A 23,156-nucleotide genomic window follows, 5' to 3' on the forward strand; every position below is an offset into this window, starting at 1 on the left:
ATTATAGCATGCATAGGTCGTTATCATAATTTAGAATCTACATTATAGCATCATCATCTCGCTCAAGAGCCCTTTCAGACTTTCTATACGCCTTTGTACTCTAGGACGCGTTTAATAGTTGACGAAATCTCCACGCACTTATTTGGCAGGCCGGCCAGCCAGGGTATCAATCTCTGTAGGCTGTGATGGGGCTTGCGGCCTACCAGACAGCATATCCACCGTCTCCTTGAGAGCCATCCAGAACTCATGCTTAGGGCGTCTTCGGTGCCACTCGGTCTCCCGCTTCTCAACAGACTCCATGGGGGAGAAGAGCAACTTGCTGCCCTTGATACCAATGACACTAATGGACATGGCATCATCCTCAATTTCATCGGGTGACATACCAGCATAGCTCTCTAGATGCTGCATGGCCTTGGTAGCGAACCTGACAGCCCTGACACGATCCATTGGAGAGGGGATGGTGCCTTGCTGGAAGTGACCAGGTACTCCGTGACGAGATTCGAACTTGCCTTTGCCAGCTTCGGCAATCATCTGTGCAATAATCTGTACAGAGTACGTCTTTGATGCCTTTTCGTTAACCAAGATCACTTTGCCAGATCTGCTGATACCCTGGTCTTTTGCGAATACACTACGCAAGTGGTCAATATCGCGGTCCAGCATCTTGAGGTCGATGCCGTCTTCTGGTGTGTACACTGCTAGCGCTCCAATACTGAGACCAGCGACAGTCGCAATGTAACCGGATTCACCACCTTGTGTCTCAATGACGAAGACACGACGGCGGGTTGCGGATGCAGATTGGCGACAGGCATCAGAATATTGAATGAGGGCATTCAGACATGTATCCGAACCGATCGAGTACTCGGTACCAGGGACATTGTTTGAGATGGTGGCGGGGAGAATAACCTAAGCTTATGTTAGTACATGCTTCATACGCCACAAACCCCAAATTCGTGTTTGAAAATGCTTACCATGGGAATCTTGAACGCCTTGTAGTGTTCGCGTGCTTTTCGCAGTTCAGAAACTGCCGTAAACGCCTCGAATCCACCAACGACAAACAAAGCCTGAATGTCGTACTTCTTAAAGACAAACGAAACAGTTTCCAGGTCCTCACTAGGAAGTCCGCGGTTTGTGCCAATCTCAGATCCTCCCTTGGATGCCCAAGTCTCAGCATCAATCCACTTGATGTCTCGCACCGCGCCGATTGGCTCATCGGAGTGATGGCGGATGATACCAGGGAAACCGTTGTGAAGTGCGACTGGAGTGTGGCCACGAGCGAGGCAGTGCGCTACGGCGGCACGAGTAGCTGCGTTCATTCCTCCAGCTGGAGCTCCAACGTGAATGATACCAACGCGCATGCGCTTGTTCTCGGGCAACAAGAGTTCGGGCTGGTCGGCTGCTGTAGTGATCTTGTAGGCCTGGTATTGCTGTTCGAATTCAGTGTCGCGGAATTGCATAGCCTTGTGGAAGTCCTTGTTTCCGATAGCTACGGCAACTTCCTTGGTCTGAGCAACGGCCTCGAGGAGCGGGCGGCGGACAATCTTATTCTCTTGCATACAGATGACAGGGCTGGGCACTTCGGGGCTAGCTTCCAAGACTGCCTTTACTGCTTCAACACCTTGGAGTGTTGACAGCATACGATCGTAAGCACATGGTGTGCCTCCACGTTGGACGTGTCCAAGCGTAGTCACACGAGTGTCGAGCTTTGCATCGTTTGCAAGAACGTTCTTGACGTGCTCTGATGTGATTTTGTTGAGATTGCGATCGATGGCGCCTTCAGCGACGACGACAATCGTCTTTCGCTTTCCCATTTGCCTGTGCTTCTTGATCTGTCGACACATTTCTTGTTCCCAGCCCTCTTCTGGTGGATTCTCTGGGATGAAGACAAAGTCTGCGCCAGTTGCAACACCAGCACTAAGGGCAAGCCATCCGCAATGCCGGCCCATGACCTCGATGACGAACGCTCGCTGGTGGCTTACGGCGGTAGTATCGACGGAGTCAATGGCTTCGCAGATACGGCCAAGTGATGTGTAGCAACCAATGGTGGCATCGGTCATGGACAAGTCATTGTCAATGGAGCCGACGAGACCGACAATGTTGAGGTGTTTGAAGGGCTCAACCTGCTCCGGCGTGAGCTGCTTATCTTTGACCAACTCGTCTAGCAGTTCTGGCCACTCTGCGCGGAACTTGTCTGCACCGGTGAGTGAACCATCGCCACCGCAGATGATGAGGGCGTCGATTCCCTTGATAATCAGGTTCTTTGCGGCTGTCCGGCGCCCCTCGCGCTGCATAAACTCCATGCATCTCGCTGTTCCGATGAGGGTGCCTCCTTCTGACAGGAAGCCTCGAACATCTTCCCACTTCATCTCCTTGATCATGTCGCCGCCTTTGACCAGGCCGTCATAGCCCTCGTATATGGCGTAGGCCTCGCAGTTGTTGTGAAGGGCCGTACGGACAACGGCTCGTACTGCACCGTTCATGCCAGGCGCGTCTCCTCCGCTAGTCATGACTCCAATGCGCCTCTTCTTGCCCTCGAGGGGCGCCGGGACGTCGGTGGGCGCCATATTGTGGTGGTGGTAGTGGTGTGATGTAGTAGTAGAGGAATGGGCGGGGTGGGCGGAGAGGGCAGAATAGAGGGGCAGGTGACAGGTGAATGTGAGGAAAGGGGGGGGGGGGGTTATCAAAGGCAGTGAGTGCAGGATAGAAAAGATATTTGGACGTGGGTCGGTATGAGGTCAAGGTGGATTCACGCGTCTACTCTAGCAGAAAACTTGCGGACGCCAAAAGAAGCGGGCCCCTGCGTGTTGAGGAAGCTTCGATGGGCAGAGGTGGGATGGTGAGAGACGGAGGGGTAGCTTTGCCGAAGGTGCCCTGGAGAAGCGCAAGTCACAACCTAAATACTACAGCGCAATGGCTGGCGCGTCCTATCAATGAGGTGGCTACTGCTGCGTGGGACGCCGGCGACGAGGGCTAAGAAGACGGAGTATGTATGCATGTGTTTGCAGCCGGTGAAGAACAAGCCATGGTCTGATTTGACGGTGCAGCTAGCCCAATGACGTGGGAGCCTTCAAGAAAAGAGCTCCCCGGTCCGCCAGGTGGGGTCGCACCACCGCACCACCAGCGATCCGCAGTGCAGGCCAAGAAACACCAATGCCATACTTTGCACTGCCAGCGCCTCTGTCCTTGAACGTCTCACTCGCTGTCTCTTCCTGCAGTCCGGTCACGCCACCTCTTGTCCGCTTCAGGACGAGCAGGACGAATTCAACCGGGATTCAGTTGCGACCATGATTGATTCGTTGAATTGATTGGTATCACCCCACGCCGGTCCAAACAAACCTGTCCAACAAGCAACTACTAGTGTACATGCACAAGTACGCATATGTACATAGATATATGCCTCGCACTATGGCCAACACCACGTTCCACGTTCCACTACACCATTTCCATCAAAAAGCGCCAACTTCCAGACCCTCTCGCGCCAACGTCTCAAACACCCTGGGCGGAAGTTTATACTTGATCAACCCAGCAAATACCATTAGGTCCTTAGCCTTTTGCAGCAGCTGGTCCGCCAACACCTTGCGCATCTGGTCTTCAAATTGTCCAGAAAGAAGATGCTCCCGATGTCTTGAACAGCACCCAATGCACCATAGTAGCACATTGCCAATGTTCCGCGATATCTCCTGAGGATACGAGTTGAAGCTGTTGGCTGCGGCCCGAATGTCGCTAACGTTGCCTCCAGCAGACAGTGGGAGGATGCGGAGATTCTCAATTTGCTAACAAACATGTCAGTGGGAACCAATCTAGCCTGGTCATCTGAAAACTTACCCCGAGTGCTGCCATGTAATCACCAGCTTCAATCACTTTCTTGGCATTGTTAAGCTGGAACAGGATGCCCACCGCCTCGCGGTTCACCTGCGAAACCTTCTTCCACCACAGACTATTTGCATTGTATAGAGCCAGGACCTTCTGGGCAAGCTCCACAGGATCATCTGTTCCAAGCATACTCAAGCTTGACGACGCGTCCGACTGCTGTTGCTGCTGTTGCGACTCGCCTGCGTTCAAGCGTGGCTTGAGTGGTTCCAGACGAAGTGGCTCTTGACCAAGCTCTACCGAAAGAGCCTCAGCAAGCGCACGGTTGAGAATTGTGACCACACTGTCATACTCGCCGGCCAAGTGGCACAGCAAAATGGCATCGTTGATGCGTCCATTATCATCTGCCATTCTTGCCGCTTCGCTCGTGATTGTATTGAGTAGACCCGTTTCGCCATCGAGTTTCAGTAACGGCACACGTTCTTGGATGAGACCAGGCGTTGTTTGCCCATTCGACTTGACGTCGCCTAGCAATGTGGAAAACTCGCGTGTTTCAAGGACAAGCTCACGGAGTGCCTCGTGGCAAAGGTCTGCTTGCTGCCTGCCCGCTTCGCCCGGTAGGTCTGCATTCATGCATATCAATACCAAGTAGTCAGCTGCAGCATCGGCTCGGGCCGCCCGGAAGTCACTGGTGTAGTATCCAATCACTCGTCCAAAGTTCAACTGCGGTTGTTGTCTTGTTGTGTAGGTCAGAATCTCGCCTCCAGCTGTTGTCCAATCGGAAACTCGCAAGAGCCCATAGTAGTCCAGAGCAATGGCGAAATGAACCGCAGACACGTAGTTGTGCGTGTAGAGGTAGTTGACGGCAGGCTCGAACAAGCCAGCAAGTGTAGCAAGATAGAAGTATACCCCGTATCCACCAGCAGATTCCGCTGTGTCGTTCATGAAGTGACGTTGGCCAATATCCTTGATCGTCGTCCGCAGCTCTTCCAAGCCAAAAATCTCGCCAGCGTTTTCTTCCGCTCTGTTGCCTTCACGAGCCAAGTTGAACTGCAGCCACACCCAGTCATCCATGGTCTCCCTGATAGGCTCCAGGTTGCGCTTGCTCATGTCACATCGGCCTACAATCTTGTAACAGGCCATGCGGTAAGGATCTTCGGGCGTCTTTAGACGAGTCCTCTGAGCATGTGTGTGACCCACCTTTTGTTGAGTGTCCGGGCTCAGTCTACGGTCAGGATCGGTAGCGTATTGTGTGATTGCCGATTGAAAGTTTCTATCGGTGTTTTGGAAAAAGTTCCTCTTCTCTCGGACATACTCGGCCGCTTCCGTCAAAAGGCCACCTCTTAGCAGGAAGAAAATGATGATCCATGGGAACTCGTCTCCTGCTTCTCCTATCCTCTGGAACAACTCGGTATCCGCACCGAGCTCCTTAAATGCAGCTTTGGCTCTGACAAATCCACGAATCTTGTTGAGCATGGACGGAACACCGCCAACAAGCGCTTCTGAGGGATTCTTTCGCAAAACCTCATCTACATGTTCCAGGAACTTGTTTTCTAGGTACTTGCGAGAGCCATCCAGTATGCGCTTGCGCATTCGCACGCTCGCGACAGAGTTGGGCTGGTCGTCCAGATAGTCCTTGGCGAAGCTCCGTTCCTTGGGCTGGTTTGAACCCGGGTTGGATGCTTCTACTTCAGTCTTCTCACCAGTAATAGAAACAAGTGCTCCGTAAGCATTGATGAAATGATCCGAGTACTCAGTGCCAGCAGCCTTCTCCACACTGGAGAAAGAGTGAAGCACGGAGAACGACTCTTCACGTAGCCTTGCTTCATTGAGCCTCTTGACCTCGTCCATGAATTTCTCTTGTTTGTCTCGTGCATATCGGTCTTGGAGTCCCACTTGCCCGCCCATGACGGATTTTTCAGAAACATCTCGGCCACCTAGCACACTTTGAGAAGCACCAAGGACAGGTGGTCCAGCAGCGGAAGCTCCAAACGTCGATCGTCCATTGACTGATGCCCCATTGGGGCCAATGGAACGACCCTTACGTGCTGTAGCACGTCCGAAAGCCCCTCTAGCTGTGCTACCAAAGGCGCTCTGCGAGGCTGCCATGTCTTCGCTCTGTCTGCCCAGACCAAAGTGCTCGTAGATCCTCTGTCGCTGTTTATCCCATTCAATCTGCACATTGTCCTCCAGGAAGGTGTCGAAGTCGCGCTTGGACTGCTCTAATCCTTCTTGGATGAGGGCTAGGGTGGATTGCGAATGCATGTTGGAGATGTAACCGTCCACGTCGTTGTCGAAGAGACTCTGAGCCTGGCCAGGTGTAGCGAGGCCTGCCTGGGAAGAGAACTGGTTGAGATCTCGGAGGGTGCTGCCCATCTTCACGCCAGAAGCCGAGAGCAGATAGTGGCTGGAAAGCGTCAGTACAAATCCGTCTGGTAACCGCACACCCAACTTACGCAGCGCGGTCTTGAGCGCGATCTTGAACCTGATCCGCCGAAGGGCCTCCAGAACCTAAGTTTCGCACCTTGCGTGCAATGTCGCCAAGACCCAACTGGAGCGACGGCAGCTCGTCAAAGTTACTGGTACCATTCTCGCCAGCATTGCGCTTACGTCCCCGTTCCAGGAGATGATCGAAATGAGCGGAGCGGCCGGAGCCTGCGTTTGCCTGAGCCAGCGACGCGCCTTGTTGCTGGGGTTGCTGGGTCTGCTGCTGGGTCGAGGTGGTATTGAAGAGCGAGGACTGACCAAGGCCGCCCGTTTGTTGCGTATTGTTGGTGGTCGGTTGCGCCGCCGTGTTGCTGAACAACGAGAAGCCGCCCGTTTGTGGCTGCGATTGCTGCTGGGGTTGCGTTGTCGATGCTGCGCCAGCGAACAGCGAGGGTGTCGTGGTAGCAGTCGACTTTGCTGCACCAAGGCCGCCGAACAGACCGCCGCCTAGGCCTCCGCTGCTTGTTGCTTGCGCCGTGCCAGATTGCGCATTGGATGTGCCTCCGCCTAGATTGCCAAACAAGCTTGATGTCGTGCCGCCCGATGCGCCTCCTGCTGTTCCAAACAAACCTCCGCCTGAGGTGCCAGTAGAAGCAGGCTGCGAGCCTCCAAGATTGCCGAACAGCGACATGTTAAGTGCGTTGGGCTGTGTTGTTGGTGGTGCCGAAAACAAACCTGGAGCAACGAGATCGCGTTGTTGAACCAACAAAGCTCGGGCACTTTTTATCCCTGCCAACTTCAGGAACCGCGTTAAAGTGAGAGCGTGGGTACCATCCCATGTCTACTCTACCATACAAATGACAGGACCCCGGTATGCTATCAGGCTTTAGTCATCCCCACCTTATCATTGTCTTCCTCAATTATCTCGGCTTACATCAAATTCAGCACTTTTGGCCTAAAATTTTATTTGTTCCGGGCTGAGAGACGGGAAAGATGCTTCTCCAAGAAATTATCACAGACTTTGTACCCATGAGTGATTGTAAACTGGAAGAATAAAAACATTCCTGTGTTCCTGGTAGTAGTATGCGCAAACGTTTAACCTAGTCACCATCCCATAGCAATCCGTCTGTATAAATCGCATTCATTTTTTTGCAGCCTAAGCCGGCAAACATCCAACAGTATAAATCCTTTAAGAGTGTGAGTGAATTGCAACATCCAGAGAGAAAATCTCATCATTTCAGTTTCGTTTCCCACTGTACAAATGACCAACTCTCATATACCCAACTTGCCCGTGTTCGTGCAGACGGTTGACGGATTCAGACACGAACCAGCAAGGTACAATCCCTGTCAGCGAGGATGGTACCAGGACGGTCGAAGACTGCGACCTGTAAAGACCTCCAAGGCCTTTATATGGCCAAAAGATGGCAAGAATGGGTCATCGTGGGGCCGTATAAAAGACGTTCTCCGCAACACTGGGCCTGATATATACGTTGGGTTTGGTGCTCGTTCTATAGACTGCGTATCCAGCCGTCCCCCTCGATCTCAATGGGCTGGACATCCCCATCTTGACGAACCCGGCATGACGTATGGCTTCAACTCGCAAAAGTTCGCCCCTTGGACCAAGTCTCGCATGCTCGGCGGACGACAGTCCGGCCTAAGCTATGATTTTCGAACCCGGAAACACGCCGAACCAAACCGATCGACGTGGACAGATGCTGTTTGGCAACAGGAGCCATACAGGAACAGGAAGTCGAATCGTTACCCAGAAGCCGTGCGAACGGTGAATGGAGTCTGGTTCCAGGACACTCAGTACCTACCGCAGGTTTTGGGTAGCCACGTGGATAACGAGTTCGGCGTCGGGCTTCCATTTTACCACCTCATTTGACTTTACTATCACTACGTAAAGATTCAAAGCGATCAGGTGCAAGCTTCAATCACTCAAGGCAGCTCTCGTGGAGTGCTACCCAGACTGTATCCAGGCTTTCATCTGCTGTAGCAACTTGCTTGCTTCGTCGCGCGGTAGGCGTCAAGGCGGCACTATCTAGCATCTTTGAACATTTGTCACAAGATATCCCTTTGACAGTCTTGTATGCAGCAATCATGTCCTAAAATGGTCAATATGTGTGCCCATAGTGTCTTCGACGCGCATGTTATAATGCAAACATACCAGTAGATATCTCAAGTCGTTTTTGTTTGGCCGTGAGGCGATACAACGCGTAATTGCCAAACAGGATTCGGTTGTCCCTAGGCAGTCTGCATTGAGCTTGTGACGACCGTTTGCTTCACGCTCGATAGTGACGCGAAACTTGAGCATAAGAGAACTGGCAACAAAACGAATCTACAATAAAGGTGAGCGAAATGAAGCATGCAAGTGAAGCGATAACTTTACATGTATGCCGTGGTCATCGTCGTTGGTCTCGACCTTGAGAGCCTGATGCGCCTTGCGAAACTCGACGACTATACGAGATATGTCACTATCCGTAAACACGGCGCCGGTATCCTCGGCAGTTTTGCTCCCGCTTTTGCTTGTAGATTTATTTGCTTCCTGCTCCCTTTCAACCCAGCCATGGGAGGGGACCGAGACAGCCTCGGACAAGTCGGCATTTGCGCCAAAGCTCTGCTTGGCATACCCAAATGTGTTCTGTACCTCAGGAAGCTTCCAACGATCCTTGAGCGCATTGAGGCCAGTCTGAGAAGAGAGTACGCCCTCGGCGTATAACTTGTACGTTGTTGAATTTGGGGGTCTGTGAAAGGGCTCGATTATCCGTGGAATAGCTAGGCGAAGGTCGTCCATCTGCAAAAATGTCAATTTTAACCAACTAGACATGCGAACCCATGTGTACCTGCGTCTGCAACTGTTCCAGTTGGGCGAGGGCTGCTGTACACTGCGCTTCATCCCAGCCCCCGCTGGACCCCACCGAAGTATCGGAAGCTTCCATAATAAGAATAAAGTCAAAAAGAACAAGCAAAAAATGGCGACCAATGCGCGATGGCGACCAAAATACAATACGAAGATATAGAGTGGTGTAGAACGGTGACGTGAATGGGTGGTTGGTGGGTGTTATCCCTGTCGCATTGAAGTTCGACGAGCACGCCAAAACTCACGGACGCTCGACAATCGGCACTTCGGATCCACCCCCGTCGTTCTTCTCCACACATAGACGCGTTTTCACGTGCTCGGCATTCGCCCCAAACAAGGCAATTCGCTGACTGGGCTCTCGCTTGAAGGCCTGTTCGGTTGCGCGTTTTGCGGTTGCGTTTTTGATACCTATTCGGGTATAGAGCTTTAGTAAGGGGGACCTGGCTAGCGTTACGATTTGGCTTATCTGCTAGATAGATGATAAGGGTAAAGTAAGCACGAGACGTAGCTTTTTCTATTAACGCTACGTTAACGAAACACAGCAAGGGTTATTGCTTCAAAAGCGCACGTTTTACCGAACACGATAGCGATTTTAACTGCGGTTCAAAAACGCAACTGCAAACCGCTGAACCGAACAGGGCCTGAATATTAAGTTGTGCTCTGCATGATAATTCCAACTAATGAATACAATCTAACATCCCATGCGCTTCTGGAAAAACGCCTATCTACAATATAAACATGTCCATGGCCATCTATAATTTTGACTTTTCTATGGCTACTTTTTCCTTTGGCCCAAGAAGCGGATCGTACACGTTCAAGCCTAGCGTGTCTTGTGGCACAGGTGCTGTGTGCATGCTCAGTCCCCTGGTGTCAAGCATAGAAGGATTCAAGTCGGCAATGCTTGCAGCCCCAATCAGGCGCATGTTCATTTCCATTTCATCTTTCAACAATTGCATGGCGCGATCAACACCTGGCAGACCATACGCCGACATGGCGTAAAGGAAAGGGCGGCCAATACCAACGCCCTTGGCACCCAGCGCTACAGCCTTGATGATGTCTGTTGCTCTTCGCACACCACCATCAATGTATACTTCGATGCGGTCTTGCCATCCGCGCGCGCGAAGAACTGGCATGACTTCAGCAAGAACCTCTACACCAGAGCGGGCGAACTCGAGCTGACGACCACCATGGTTGGAGAGGACAACACCATCTACGCCAATCTCGACGGCGCGGATCACATCCTCGACACATTGCACGCCCTTGAGAATGATGGGCATCTTGGTGATGCTCTTGAACCACGGGATGTCCTTCCAGCTCAGGCTCGGGTCAATGAAGGACGAGATGGCCCGTGCGGCGCCCTGACTGCGGTCCACATCGCCGCCGCTAGTGCTCTGGACATTGCTGCCAACGTCGTCAAACTTGCTTCGCATGTCTTTCTCGCGACGACCGAGCTGTGGAGCATCAACAGTGATGAAGAGACCTTTGCAGCCTCGCCTCTCGGCATGCTGCACGATGCGCTTGGTGACTTCGCGATCCTTGTTGACGTAGAGCTGGAGCCATTGGACTTGACCGTCTTTTGCTTCATCGACAATCTCGTCGAACGAACACGATGCTAATGTAGGAATCATTTGGATCACGTTGTGCTTGTGTGCGCCGCGCGTGAGGACGACCTCTCCCTCTGGGTTACCGAGCTTTCCCAGGGCGGTGGCGGTGACGTAGAAGGGTATGTCGCACTTTGTGCCGAGCATTGTGGTGGACATGTCGACCTTCTCAACATCTACGAGGACGCGTGGTCGGAACCAGATCTTGTGGAATGCGCTGTGGTTCTCGCGCATTGTCTATAGAAAGACTGGGTCAGTGTATATCCGGGCTGCCAGAGGCCTTGAGCACTCACAATCTCGTCGTCAGCACCGCTCGAGTAGTACGCCCATGCCGTCTTCTTCATGACGTTGCGGGCGACAGCCTCAAAGTCCATGAGGTTGTAGCATTGCTCGAGAATGGGCATACGCTCAATGCGCTTCTGCCTCGCCTCCTCATCAGGATCGAATTCCTTGGCCTCTTGCTGCACCGTCGCCATGTCTACCTCGCCCAGGTGCTTTGACTTGTCGAGGTACTTGTCGAGCGTGTCGGGCGGGTGAATTGGCTCGTAGGCCTCGGTGGCGTCTTTGCCGGCATACTTCAAGATGATCTTGGAGCCGCCGGGGTGCTCAGGGAGGAATTCAGTGACATCGTAGGCACGGCCGTGAACAATGACCCAGCAAGAGTCTCTGTTATTGTGCGAGGAGACCTGCTCGCCGGTGAGCTTGTTGCGCTGAGTGTTGTTGCTATTGTGATTCATACTGGGCAGTGGGTGTAGGTGAAGATTTCCCCAGAGACGGAGGAAGATATATGGAGATTAGCTAGCTTATGTCCATGCATGGGGGCTGGTCGGGTGGACGGAAAGCCACGGATGCTGACGGCGGTTTGGACAAATACCAGTGATACGTATGGAGGGTAGATGTATGTATGGACGCATGTCTCCAAGTACTAGGCCTGCTAGCTCGGTCCATCTGTTTCCGTACGTTAGTCTGGGTGAGCATCGAGCACCCCGGTACGGTCCTTTTTTTTTCTCCTACACAGTCACTGCACGTGTGCATCCATGCATGTGTGCACTTACTGTATATGTACACACGCATATCCGTACATAGAGTATGTACTCGCCGCAGCGCCGAAACGCGGGGAAGACACAGCGGGCTGGGCATGACGCGCACCACTGTTGACTTGCCCTAATGCCCTAATACTGCCTTACTACTCTCAACAGCACAAATACAGGCGACGGGACCCTCCCCCTTCTCTTCGTGAGCGTCACCCTGCGGCCATTACACACAGCCAATGTCTCCCATCGCCCGCCACTCTCGTTTGCCCACCCGCGTCATATTGGCCAGCGACGGCCGTCACATGGTGCTGTTAGCCAAGACAAGGGCCGCAAGCGCCAAACGGTGCGGGAGGCCTGTGTGGTCCATATGTCATTTGTCTCTGGCCCTCTGGCCTAAAATGTCCCCAGGCTGCTTCTGCGCGCCTCTGCCTCTGTCGACGACGGCACACGTTCTGCTCGCCATGCCACTTGCCCTGCTACCGCAACCACCGCAGCCTCACTCGCCTCTCCTGGCCCGGCCCACCGTCTGCCGCTGACCCACCCCCACCCCCGTCACACTCCCCCCGGGCCCAGTTCGTTGCCTCTCGCCTCTCCTCGCCAGCCCGCCATGTCCAACAGCCTCGAGGCTAAGATCGTGGTTCTCGGCAGCCAGGGCGTGGGCAAAACCTCGCTCGTCCACCGCTACGTCAAAAACGCCTTCACCCCGCCCACTACACAGTCGACCGTCGGTGCCTCCTTCCTAACAAAGAGAGTCGTCGACATCGACACTTCCACCGTCGTCCGCCTGCAGATATGGGATACAGCAGGCCAGGAACGCTTCCGCTCCATATCCAAGCTATACTACAGAGGTATGCAGCTGCTTCCCCTCAACTGAACCTCGTTTGAGGGATAGAGAAAAAAGAAAACAAAACAAACACAAAGGGACTAAAGCTGATATCGCCTACAGGTGCAAACGCGGCAGTCCTGTGTTATGATATCACAGATCCTCATTCTTTTGACGAAATGGGCCGCTGGTTCAAGGAGCTCAAGACGAACCTTGGAGACGACGCTATCCTCCACGTAGTAGGCACAAAATCCGACATCATCGCCGCAGACCCCACGAAGCGCAAGGTCCCCTTTGAACGCTGCATCGCCTATGTTGCAGAGAACCTCTACCCCGCACAGACTGCACAACCGCACAATGCTCAGTCAAACGGCTGGGGCTCCGTGCCTGCAACATTCCAGAGTGGCTCCATGGCTTCTCCTCAGAGCAACAGGTCCAGCGGCTTCTGGGGACAAGACCTCGGCTGGGACTGCTGTCACGAGATAAGCGCAAAGGATGGCGAAGGCGTGGATGAAGTCTTCCGCGTCATCACTCGCAAGTTGGTTGAGCAGGAGCAGAAGAAGCTCGAAGAGGAGCAACGACAACTGACCATGGCCGGTGTCACTCCAGCCCTAGACAACAACGGCAACGTGACGGGATACTTTGATTATCCTGGCGCTGCTAACGGTAGTTTCCGCCTAGGCGCAGCCGATAAGAGGCGAAGCTGGCTAGGCTTTCCCACTACGCCCGGTGCCGCTGGCCACCAACAAGAGTGGGAAGAAGACATCAATCGGGCACAAAAGAGTAAGAGTGGGAGGTGCTGCTGATCGTATCTCTGCCTTGTCTCGTCGTCTGCCCGCCTCTCCACTAACCCCCATTTCCTGCACACAGCGAGCACACCGATCAGCTTCGTTTCGAGATACCCACCCACTCTTTGTTTCCACGACTCGGTGCTCCAGTGTGTTATTTCTTGCGGCCAATTTGGTCTTCTTACATCCGAGTACTTTCTAGCTTCTGTTATCCATCTCTCTTGGCCCTCTGTTTCGGCGTACAAGGTAGCATTTGCATAGCCAAGTACCAGCGAGCGTGCATTGATCTCAAGTTTCAGAAACTCTCATCTTCCCTAGCCAGTTCTCTTGTTTCACGCATAGCTTCAATTCATAGATTGATTAACATCAGGTATCTTGCATTATGATGTAACTCTAGCGACAGTCTATCAATTTCTAAATGTTTAAACGTGCAGTCATAAGGCGCGTGTCTATAGCCTATACAAATTTGTTCACTCCTACACAAACATGGCCGTGACCCAAAATAGTGGCATCCTTAGCTGCGCCCCGCTTTATCGAAAACCTTCTTACCAAACTTCCAGACTTGCTCCACAGCAAACTTCTTGTCCGTACCAACGCCTTCTTGAAGATCCAGCACTACTAGATCCGCATCCGCACCTTCGTTAAGCGTTCCTTTCACATCCTGCACGCCCAACATCCTTGCTGGTGTCTCGGTGACAGCTTTTAGTGCCTCTGGTACACTGGCCCCTGTCCAGTTGATGAAGTTCGTAATGCAGTCTATGAGTTGGATGCTGCTTCCCGCAATCTTTCCGTTCTCCTCGAGCGTGAGCATAGACCCTTGTTTGATGATACGCGATCCGTTTGTCCAGTCATATGTCCCGTCCGGCATGCCCGCTAGCCGCATAGCATCAGTGACGAGTATGAGGCCTTCGGGATGTGCGTTCCACGCAATCTTGATAGACGTGGGGTGGAGATGGATGCCGTCCGCGATGATGCCAAAGTACGGCTTCTGTATAGAAGAAGATGGCGTGCCCAGAAGACCGAAGATACCCGGGTTCCTGTGGTGTAAGGGCTGCATGGCGTTGAACAAGTGTGTTATCATGCTTGCGCCCGCCCTGATGCCCGCCTTTGCTTCTTCGTATGTCGCTTCCGAATGCCCAATAGACACGACAATACCACGCTCCGCCAGTGGCTGTACGCACGCCAGGGCGCCTCGAAGTTCTGGCGCAAGCGTTATAAGCTTGACAGATGATAACGATTGCAAATGACTAGCGCCATAGCATGTCTCCATGTCAGAGACGCCGTTCTCAGGCTCACAGAGGAGCGATGCGTTGTGGATGCCGTTTTTCGTGGGATTAAGAAAGGGCCCTTCGCAGTGGGCGCCGAGCGATTCTGAGCCAAGGGATGCATCGCGGGCAGCACCGGATGGACCCAGGAACGGTAGAGCCGTTTGGTAAATCTCGGATGGTTGTGAAGTCAGTGTTGGTAGGTATGATGTGACACCCGTCGATACCAGTCTTCGGTTGACTTGAAGTACTCCCTTTCCGTACGCCACTGTTCCCTCGTCTGGTATGACGGAGAAGTCAAAGCCATATGCTCCGTTGAGCTGTGTATCTATCAGGCCTGGGCAAAGGATACGGCCACCCAGGTCGACAATCTCGTCTGGTGCAGTTCGATGTTCGTAGAGCAGCTCTTGCCCATTTATGATCTTCCCGCTCGTAGAGCTGACCCAAAGGTCTTCATCGACGAGAGCATTGCCTCTAACCAGCAAGCAGTTGGTGAACTTGATAACGCCAGAGGATTCATGTGAATCTGCAGGGGCAGAGGGCATGGGAGCGATTGAAGGCATGGTAAGTAAAAAATGGAGCAAAGATCAAAGGATTGGTTGGTTGTGCGCGGTTGAGCAGGCTCAACACCTTTCACAAAAAAATGGCGGCTCTCTTGCTACTTTATCGCGAGCACTTGTTCGCCAGTGACGCCATTAGTCCATCAACAGCGGGCTAAGTTGCCCTTGGGAAAAGTCTACATGGACACATGTGAAGCGCACGCTGCCTGTTTGCACACGCTGAGTGGATACATGGAGCGAAGGAACGCTGCGATGACTACACCAGCCTGATCGGTCTTACCATGATAGTTTCGGAAGGACTACGGGGTTGTGTGAGGTGTCATCGGAGTTGCATGTCGTTGATAACAGAGGGACCAGGGTGGTGTAACGATGCGCAAGGGCCTGTGGCTAGCGGCTCGCTAGCTACTTACCCCAGCTCACGTCGACGTGAATGCTACGGTGCCATCTTCCCCATCTTTCTGTCCACCGACCGACCGACCGAAACTCCATTTGCCAGCCGCGCCCAAGAGCCGGTGCGCCACGGAATCCTACGTCGCATTCACAGTCCGACGCGACGCGCCGGATATTATCATCATGGCCAAGATTGAGCAAATGGATCCTGTATGGGATGATCTCGACAGGTGAGCATCGTGGCACGCTCTCACTCTCGACATGCGCTACGCACCCAAGGACCCTTGCTAACCACTGTTCACCATGCAGAACAATGGTAGGCTGTTTTCACTTAACCGTTGCGGCTGCATTCGCTGACTTCGGGCCATGCAGGGCCAGTTGTTCATGATGGGCTTCGATGGCACGTCGGTGACTCCCCACATTCGTACCCTTATCGAGGAGCATCACGTTGGCTGCATCCTGCTGACTGCGAAAAACCTCAAATGTAATATCACGTGCTTTGATGTGACCTCTCTCTGCGTGCCAAGCTCCTGCTGATACAACACAGCCGCCGAGGACACAACAAAGCTCATTTTTGAATTGCAAAAGATTGCCCATGATGCCGGTCATCCTGTTCCACTGGCGATTGGTATCGACCAGGAAAATGGCGGAGTCAACAGTCTCTTTGATGACATCTACATTCGCCAGTACCCCAGCAACATGGGCATGGCAGCGACCGGATCCACTGACCTAGCATTTGAAGTCGCAAAAGCAACTGCACAAGAAATTGCCGCCTGTGGTATCAACTGGATATTCGGCCCATGTCTCGATGTACTCACTAATGCACGTAACCAGCCCTTGGGCGTCAGAACAGCTGGAGACGACCCTCAGGAAGTGTCTGCCTTTGGGTGTGCGTTCATGCAGGGCTACAAAGAGGGCGGAGTTGTAACACTGGGAAAGCATTTTCCATCTTACGGCAACCTAGAGTTCTTGGGGTCCACGCTTGATGTGCCCATCATCACTGAGTCATTAGAGCAGCTAAGCTTAAGTGCCTTGATCCCATTCAAGAAGGCGATTGAAAGAGGCCTTGATTCTATGATGGTCGGTGGTTGCGCCATGTCTTCAGCTGGACTGAATGCTATGCACGCTTGTCTATCCGAGCAGGTCGTCGATGATCTACTCCGCAAGGATCTGAAATTCGACGGCGTAGTCGTCTCAGAATGTCTTGAGATGGACGCTCTCAGTCACAATATTGGTGTTGGCGGTGGAACCGTCATGGCTGTCAACGCTGGTTGCGACGTGGTCCTTCTTTGTCGCGCCCTCTCGCTGCAACTAGAAGGCCTAAAAGGCCTCAAGACTGGCATTGAGAGTGAGATGGTTTCGAAAGAACGCATCTTTAACTCGCTGAGGCGCGTGTTAACCATGAAGAAGAAGTGCACGTCGTGGGAGAAGGCGTTGAACCCTCCGGGCATCAACTATCTCGAAAAGCTCCAGCCTCTGCATACTGCGCTCTCCACCAAAGCATACAATAGCTCCATCACAGTCGTACGCGACAAGAACAGGCTTCTTCCGCTGACCAATATTCTCGACAGCGAGGAGGAACTCCTTCTATTGACTCCTTTGGTGAAGCCCTTGGCTGCATCGGCTGCATCTCGAGCCATATCTGATGCTGCCAATGGCGCGGCTAGTCACTCTCCAGGGCCAGCTTCCTGGGATCAGAATTCGTCCGTTATGAGTGGAGAACGAGTTTTCAGGGAGCTGGGCCGCTCTCTGGCGAGACAGCGTAACGGGCGACTGTTGCACACATCGTACACAGCAAACGGTGTTCGTCCAGTTCACGAGAACCTCATCAGCCGAGCAAGCGCGATTATTGTGCTCACTGCAGACGCCAATAGAAACCTGTATCAGCATGGATTCACTAAACACGTCTCTATGATTTGCAACATGCAATACACGACTGGCGGAGAGAGACGCGAGAAGCCTCTGATTGTGGTTGCTGTAAGTTCACCGTACGACTTTGCCATGGATAATACGATTGGGACGTATATCTGTACCTATGATTTTACCGAGACTGCGTTAAATTCGCTGGTACGAGTCTTGTATGGAGAACTATCACCTTCAGGAACACTGCCTGGTACGATTAGCAAGAGCCAAAAACTACACCCGTCGAAACAGCACTGGCTGGTTGAGATCTTTAATGAAGAACGAGATGGCAGTGCGTTGGATACACTGATTGCAGCCGTTGTAGAAAGCACCGCGCCAAACCAACGGTCTGAGCTTTCAAGCGCAACATCAAGCTCGTTCATCCTACACCACCCAGAGGTGGAGGAGTCCCATTTTGTCGTCCGTAATAGCAGTACCCAGGCACTGTATGGCTTCTGCTCAACATACTTTTTCAAAGCTACAGGAACTGGAGTGATTGGTGCGTTGTTTGTGGATCCAGCAAGGAGGAAGCTTTCGATTGGACATTCGCTACATAACAGAGCGATACGAACTCTACTGCAGAAGGAAGGCATTAAGAGATTTCAACTGGGATCTCGTCTTCCGAGTATCTATCTCGGTATCCCAACAGGACATGGCAACGAGCGAAAGCGCCTACGGCCATGGTTTGCGCAACTGGGATGGGGCGCGGCACTGTCACGGCCCGTGTGCAACATGGTCGCTCGCAACCTTCAGGCATGGAGTCCACCTGCAGGCATGGCCAAGAGCCTGGCAAGCGCAGGAGCACAGTTTGACCTTGTCTATGGGTGGGACTACGCTGGACCGGTGCTCGACCATATCAAAACCAGTAACCGACAAGGGCTGGCAGAGGTGTACAAGCTCGCACTCACTGATCCGACGGCGTGTGGAATTATTCGGGCAAAGCGGCCGGAAGATGGTGCGCTGGTGGGCACGGTTGTGCTGTACAACAGTCACTCGCGTCTAGCCGAGTACATTCCTTCGCTCAAGGATCTCAACGAGTCGGCTGGTGGCATTTCATCGCCGGTGATATCACCTGGTGTTGGAGAGTACTCGACACTACTGCAGGGATTGATACTTCTTGGGATGCGACAGATCAAGCAGCTAGGATGCAACGCGTGCTTGCTCGACTATGTGAGTATACATATGCCCGCTCCGGTGGTAGGATAGAGATACTGACAAAGGGCAGATGGATGGAGATGGCAATTTTGACGGGTTCTCAGCAATGGGGTTCGATGTCATGCACAATTTTGAGGAAGTGAGCTGTGATGCAGCAACATGGACCATGATACCACCAGCTTAGGTTGGGTAGGGATATGTTTTTTCTTCTGTTTGAGGCGCAATGAAGGAACCCTTTGGCTGGCTGGGACTTGGATGAGATGAAAGGGCATGGTAGGTGTTTATACACACTTAATACATATTCTCTCTTATTGGCTACTACAGATGTGGAGAAGAAAGAAGGATGTGTTTGGCATGGAGGATTGCATCATGGTGGCTGAGAACTAGTCGGATGTCGTGGCATGGGTGCATAGGATGGGCTGCGGGCTTTGTGGAGTGGGAGACCGGATGGTTTCCCTAATAGGTAATTTGGCGCTGACGGGCGCTGCATGCCGCGTACCGCGTACCGCTTGGCTTATAAGTCGCGTCAGGGTTCAAGTGAACAGGTAAATACAGAGGCTGGGATGGCTGGATTTCAGAGAGGATTACTCGAGAGCCACGGGCGGGGTGTAGAGATGGTGCGGAGGGGGGCGCATTGAGGATGTCGGATTTGGTCTTGGCTGGGAGCCGTAAGTACGTAGTATACTTAATGGCGCACGCTGATCGCCGTTCGGCGTGTCCGTTAGAGAAGCCCTGCCGATGAAGCTCGGGAGTGGTGCATATAACTGGGGCTCACAGGACAAGCACACTTGGGTGTGAGTAAGTGTAGTAGATGCATTGGACATGTGCACATATATAGACACGAGGGGTCTGTGGCTGCGGGCGAGGACATGGAGGCTCCCAGGCAGTGCATAGCCACGCGTAGCTGGACGCCATACCCGCCGCCAGACCCTCGCCCCTAAGAGAGAGGCAGGCGATAGAGGCCAGCCGCACGTGTGATGCACCCTCGTCGTCGCACTGCTTGTCCAGCTCTCCCTCGACCGCTGAAGACGGCTGCAAGTATTTCTGGCCGGTGCGCACGCTGTGCAAGCCACGCGCCCACGACATTTCTCTCCCTCTGCCCTCTGCTGTTGTCCTCGCATTCCCCATCTTCTCCGCTCCGCTACCTGCCCTCCCGCACCTCTCCGCTTCCAACCCCAGGGCCCGCCCACGCATCTCCCACCTAACCACCACCACCAACCACCAACCACCTCCGCCGCCCTCGTCGCCGCCCCCCCGTTCCACGCGCCCCCGCCTCTCGCGAGCGCACCTCTCATTGCCGGGTCCGCTCCACTTGCACCGCGTGTATGCGCCGAATCTATAGCGACTCCATCCCCGACGACGGCCACGCCGCCCCGAGCCATGGAGCACTTTGACACGACCACCATGTCGTACATGCCCATGCCGATCCCGTTGCAGACAGTCACGGGACCTGACCAGCAGATGGCCATGCCCTTGGTGCCCGTGGACCAGTACGACCAGCGCTCGACGTTTGATGCCGAGACCTTCATTGGGTACGCACACTCGACCGTGCTTACCATTGCTGCAGCTGCTAACAGTGCTGCTCAGAAGCGAAGATGCCTACTCGACATACCACCTCCAACAGATGCCACCCCAACTCAAGCGCTATCCAAGCACCTACGAAGACCCCTTCTCCGACGTCCAGAGCGGCTACGAGCAGTCGATACACCCGCACGACCAAAATGGCATTCCTGAAAGTCCAAGCATCGACAGCAACAACAAGCTGCTCAGTTTCTCGCTGCCCACCATGCCATACCCCATCTTCAACTACGCCATGCAACGAGTGCCCATATCCATGTCTGCTCAGCTTCACGGCATGTTCTTCCTGGCTGAATCACCCTGGGCCACTGCTGCCGATGGTCAATCGCCGCCCTCCGAGTTGACATGCTACAGAAGAAACCTCTTCCAAATTACCGGCACAGTCACGCTCCCCAGAGCTCTCCACCTTCTCATGACCGAGCAAGGAAATCAAATACCCATCATCGGCCAAGAACTCACCATATCCGCCACAGAATCCCTAGAAGGCAACGCGGTAAAAATCATATCTGTGCCGTGGAAGACACCGGCGACAAGTAACGCTCCTGCCGAGGACAAGACGGAGAAGGAACCACCCACGTATCCGCTCGACCTCTCAACCGGCCAAGATGTCGATTCCGACTATGTTAGCTTTCCTATTAGCTGGAAGCGATTGCAGTTTCGAATTGCAACTGCCAATAACGGCCGAAGGAAGGAGCTCCAGCAGCATTTTGTAGTGAGGCTAAAGGTTGTCGCTACTCTTACCACCGGTATGAAGGTGCCCATTTGCGAGATCCACTCGGGGGCGGTTATAGTGCGAGGTAGAAGCCCGCGCAACTTCCAAGCCCGAAAAGACATGCCAATCAGCGGCGGCACTACCACACGCAAGGTGCACACCCCGCAGCAGCCCAACAGAACCCCGACAGGTGAAACAACCCAAGGCACGCCTAAGCAAGCGCAAGCTCAGGCTGCGGGCCCATCCAAGTCAACAGACTTACTGCAGATGCCCTTTGAGTTCAACGCAAATGACATGCCGCAGTCGCCAGACTTTGCCTGGAAAATGCCCACGGGTGCCCAGACTGCCATACCACAAGACCCGCCTTCAGCTCAAATGCAACATGCCACACCATATGCACAGTCGACTCCGGATATTTCAAGAAGTGCCCCACCTCCCAAGACGTCCATAGCGCCAGTCACTCTGTCCCTTACCGACGATGAGCCCGTTAAAGCCCCTTCGCCCAATGAGCAGCAAAGAAAACGCGGCACCCCGATGCGACCTCCTTCCTTCTCCATCGGCGTCGTCAACAGCCCAGACGAAAGTGCTGACCTGCTCTATGAATATTTTCCTTTAGGTCTGGACGACTGGATGCCGCCTGTCGATGCCGTCTATCGACCCCATGTCGTTCACCATATTACCCCATTTCCCCAAGACGGGAAAGCAGATGCTGGTAGGAGTCGGTCGAAGCGGTACTTCTCGGATGCTTGGTAAGCTCTGGTTTGCGATTTGTGATACCCATGCGTTGGTTTTTGTTTCTGTAATCCCGTCAAGAGCAGTGCCCTGATGATGACCGGAGAGTGGCTCCCCATCTTATGCTTTTTTTGTCTTCTGTTGTTCATATATATATATATGTATATATGTACACTTGGGAGAAGAATTGTCGTCAGTGTGTCGGCAGATACCCTACAATATATTCTTTCAAGAGAAACAAAGAGGCAAGAAGGACAAGAAGGGGAGAGGTGATAATATTTGGTGACGGGGCTGCTCACATTTCTTTTCAAGTTGGGACAAAAGGGGGAGAAGGTTGGCCATTGATCTGTAATCGGCGTTTGACTTACGATGACATGATTTCCTGCTTCCCAACGCTGACACCATGGCACCAACACATGCAATGGGATATTGGGGATGTGGGATACCTTTCGGCAGCTATTTTTAATTATACCGCCATACTTTTTTTTCAATATCATATCGTTACGAAGTCTATCTTTACCAGGGCCTGTTTTTCACATCAGGTTCGAGACATTGTTAGTCTCCCCTCCTTTGCTTAGAGAGTGGATCGTGGTGGTAGAGAAGCTCGTATATCATTCATCACGCAATAGACCGTAATATCCACGTTGCGATGCATCGTAACCTTTTTTCACAAGCATCTTGGGCGTAATGCCACGAAACGCATGTAACCAGCAACCAAGCGCAACAAGGACCGATAGTATCAATATAGGTGAGTATGTAGCGTTACAACCTTGAACATTTCACACTCCATAGTTTCCAAGTACCAAGCCCTGATGTAATATCCCCCCATGTTACCCAGCAATCTCGATTCAACCCCCGGCCAAACTTTGTAACCCAACCCAACCTTGCCTACATCGCCGACCATTTCTCCTCTCCTCGGCAAAAAGAACCCAAGAAATGCAGCCATGTGGCGTAAATACCATGTGGCACTCGCCGCGTAAGTACGCCCCAAAAACCCCAAGGCTGATACCCAAGTCCCGTCCATGCCAGCTCAACCATGCAATGCAACAGTAACACCTCAACCCATCTCATCCCTATGTCCCCAAACAGAAAAAAATCCACAAGCCTCCAACCCCGAGTGTGGGGCAAAGTTCTCCCCCCCCCCCTCCCCAAAAAAAGACCCGAACAAAAAAACCGCTCTCCACTCTTTTTCTTATCTGGGAAACCCTGGAAAAAAGTTCCGCGTGGACAAGTGGTCCAAACTTTCCATACGTACGTCTCAGGATCTTTTTCTACTAATTGGATCGTTGGAGAAAGAAAAAGGCCAAGTCTGATAAGGAAACATTGGGTCTCTCTCTCTCTCTCCACCTTCGAATCTTACCATAACGCCCCCCTCCCCTGCTCGCCCGCCCAGCTCTCCACCGTTACAACGAAAAGCGTGACAAGGATTGGGCACAAAAAAAAAGAGTTGGAGGTAACCGTTTTTTTTTGGTTGGAGAGAGAAAGAGAGAGGGTTACGCTACATGGTTGCGTCCCTCCCCCC

At 52.9% G+C, this 23,156-nt stretch overlaps 9 protein-coding genes across 9 annotated transcripts; 4 read left to right on the forward strand and 5 right to left on the reverse strand.

The window, feature by feature from the left end:
- Positions 1 to 18: 18 nt before the first annotated feature.
- On the reverse strand, positions 19 to 2,688 carry COCSADRAFT_235998 (uncharacterized protein). The gene is made up of 2 exons (XM_007705000.1): positions 969 to 2,688; positions 19 to 903 (listed from the first exon to the last, which is right to left on the reverse strand). Exons 1-2 carry the CDS (start codon positions 2,559 to 2,561, stop codon positions 139 to 141), a joined length of 2,358 nt encoding a protein of 785 aa, XP_007703190.1. The 5' UTR covers positions 2,562 to 2,688; the 3' UTR covers positions 19 to 138.
- A 755-nt stretch (positions 2,689 to 3,443) lies between these two features.
- Positions 3,444 to 6,925, reverse strand: COCSADRAFT_97963 (uncharacterized protein; the record flags this gene model as incomplete). The annotated part of the gene is made up of 3 exons (XM_007705001.1): positions 3,444 to 3,770; positions 3,823 to 6,214; positions 6,264 to 6,925. The coding sequence occupies 3 exons, from the start codon at positions 6,923 to 6,925 to the stop codon at positions 3,444 to 3,446; spliced, it is 3,381 nt and encodes a 1,126-aa protein (XP_007703191.1).
- Positions 6,926 to 7,248: 323 nt separating this feature from the next.
- Positions 7,249 to 8,143, forward strand: COCSADRAFT_236028 (uncharacterized protein). Its single transcript, XM_007705002.1, has one exon. The coding sequence runs from the start codon at positions 7,496 to 7,498 to the stop codon at positions 8,117 to 8,119; it is 624 nt and encodes a 207-aa protein (XP_007703192.1). The 5' UTR covers positions 7,249 to 7,495; the 3' UTR covers positions 8,120 to 8,143.
- A 25-nt stretch (positions 8,144 to 8,168) lies between these two features.
- Positions 8,169 to 9,173, reverse strand: COCSADRAFT_97800 (uncharacterized protein; the record flags this gene model as incomplete). Its single annotated transcript, XM_007705003.1, has 4 exons — positions 8,169 to 8,339; positions 8,402 to 8,572; positions 8,624 to 9,028; positions 9,078 to 9,173. The coding sequence occupies 4 exons, from the start codon at positions 9,171 to 9,173 to the stop codon at positions 8,169 to 8,171; spliced, it is 843 nt and encodes a 280-aa protein (XP_007703193.1).
- A 465-nt stretch (positions 9,174 to 9,638) lies between these two features.
- COCSADRAFT_123887 (uncharacterized protein) lies at positions 9,639 to 11,584 on the reverse strand. The gene is made up of 2 exons (XM_007705004.1): positions 10,989 to 11,584; positions 9,639 to 10,932 (listed from the first exon to the last, which is right to left on the reverse strand). Exons 1-2 carry the CDS (start codon positions 11,430 to 11,432, stop codon positions 9,847 to 9,849), a joined length of 1,530 nt encoding a protein of 509 aa, XP_007703194.1. The 5' UTR covers positions 11,433 to 11,584; the 3' UTR covers positions 9,639 to 9,846.
- A 606-nt stretch (positions 11,585 to 12,190) lies between these two features.
- COCSADRAFT_236040 (uncharacterized protein) lies at positions 12,191 to 13,606 on the forward strand. Its single transcript, XM_007705005.1, has 2 exons — positions 12,191 to 12,577; positions 12,676 to 13,606. Exons 1-2 carry the CDS (start codon positions 12,337 to 12,339, stop codon positions 13,356 to 13,358), a joined length of 924 nt encoding a protein of 307 aa, XP_007703195.1. The 5' UTR covers positions 12,191 to 12,336; the 3' UTR covers positions 13,359 to 13,606.
- Positions 13,607 to 13,854: 248 nt separating this feature from the next.
- Positions 13,855 to 15,150, reverse strand: COCSADRAFT_97698 (carbohydrate esterase family 9 protein; the record flags this gene model as incomplete). The annotated part of the gene is made up of 1 exon (XM_007705006.1): positions 13,855 to 15,150. One exon carries the CDS (start codon positions 15,148 to 15,150, stop codon positions 13,855 to 13,857), a length of 1,296 nt encoding a protein of 431 aa, XP_007703196.1.
- Positions 15,151 to 15,618: 468 nt separating this feature from the next.
- COCSADRAFT_192660 (glycoside hydrolase family 3 protein) lies at positions 15,619 to 19,284 on the forward strand. Its single transcript, XM_007705007.1, has 5 exons — positions 15,619 to 15,785; positions 15,865 to 15,871; positions 15,928 to 16,039; positions 16,103 to 18,627; positions 18,683 to 19,284. Exons 1-5 carry the CDS (start codon positions 15,739 to 15,741, stop codon positions 18,794 to 18,796), a joined length of 2,805 nt encoding a protein of 934 aa, XP_007703197.1. The 5' UTR covers positions 15,619 to 15,738; the 3' UTR covers positions 18,797 to 19,284.
- A 615-nt stretch (positions 19,285 to 19,899) lies between these two features.
- On the forward strand, positions 19,900 to 21,862 carry COCSADRAFT_236058 (uncharacterized protein). Its single transcript, XM_007705008.1, has 2 exons — positions 19,900 to 20,144; positions 20,200 to 21,862. Exons 1-2 carry the CDS (start codon positions 19,993 to 19,995, stop codon positions 21,653 to 21,655), a joined length of 1,608 nt encoding a protein of 535 aa, XP_007703198.1. The 5' UTR covers positions 19,900 to 19,992; the 3' UTR covers positions 21,656 to 21,862.
- The last annotated feature ends 1,294 nt before the right edge of the window (positions 21,863 to 23,156 follow it).

The sequence above is a fragment of the Bipolaris sorokiniana genome (genome assembly GCF_000338995.1).
Source record: "Bipolaris sorokiniana ND90Pr unplaced genomic scaffold COCSAscaffold_13, whole genome shotgun sequence".
NCBI classification, from domain to species: Eukaryota; Fungi; Ascomycota; class Dothideomycetes; order Pleosporales; family Pleosporaceae; genus Bipolaris; species Bipolaris sorokiniana.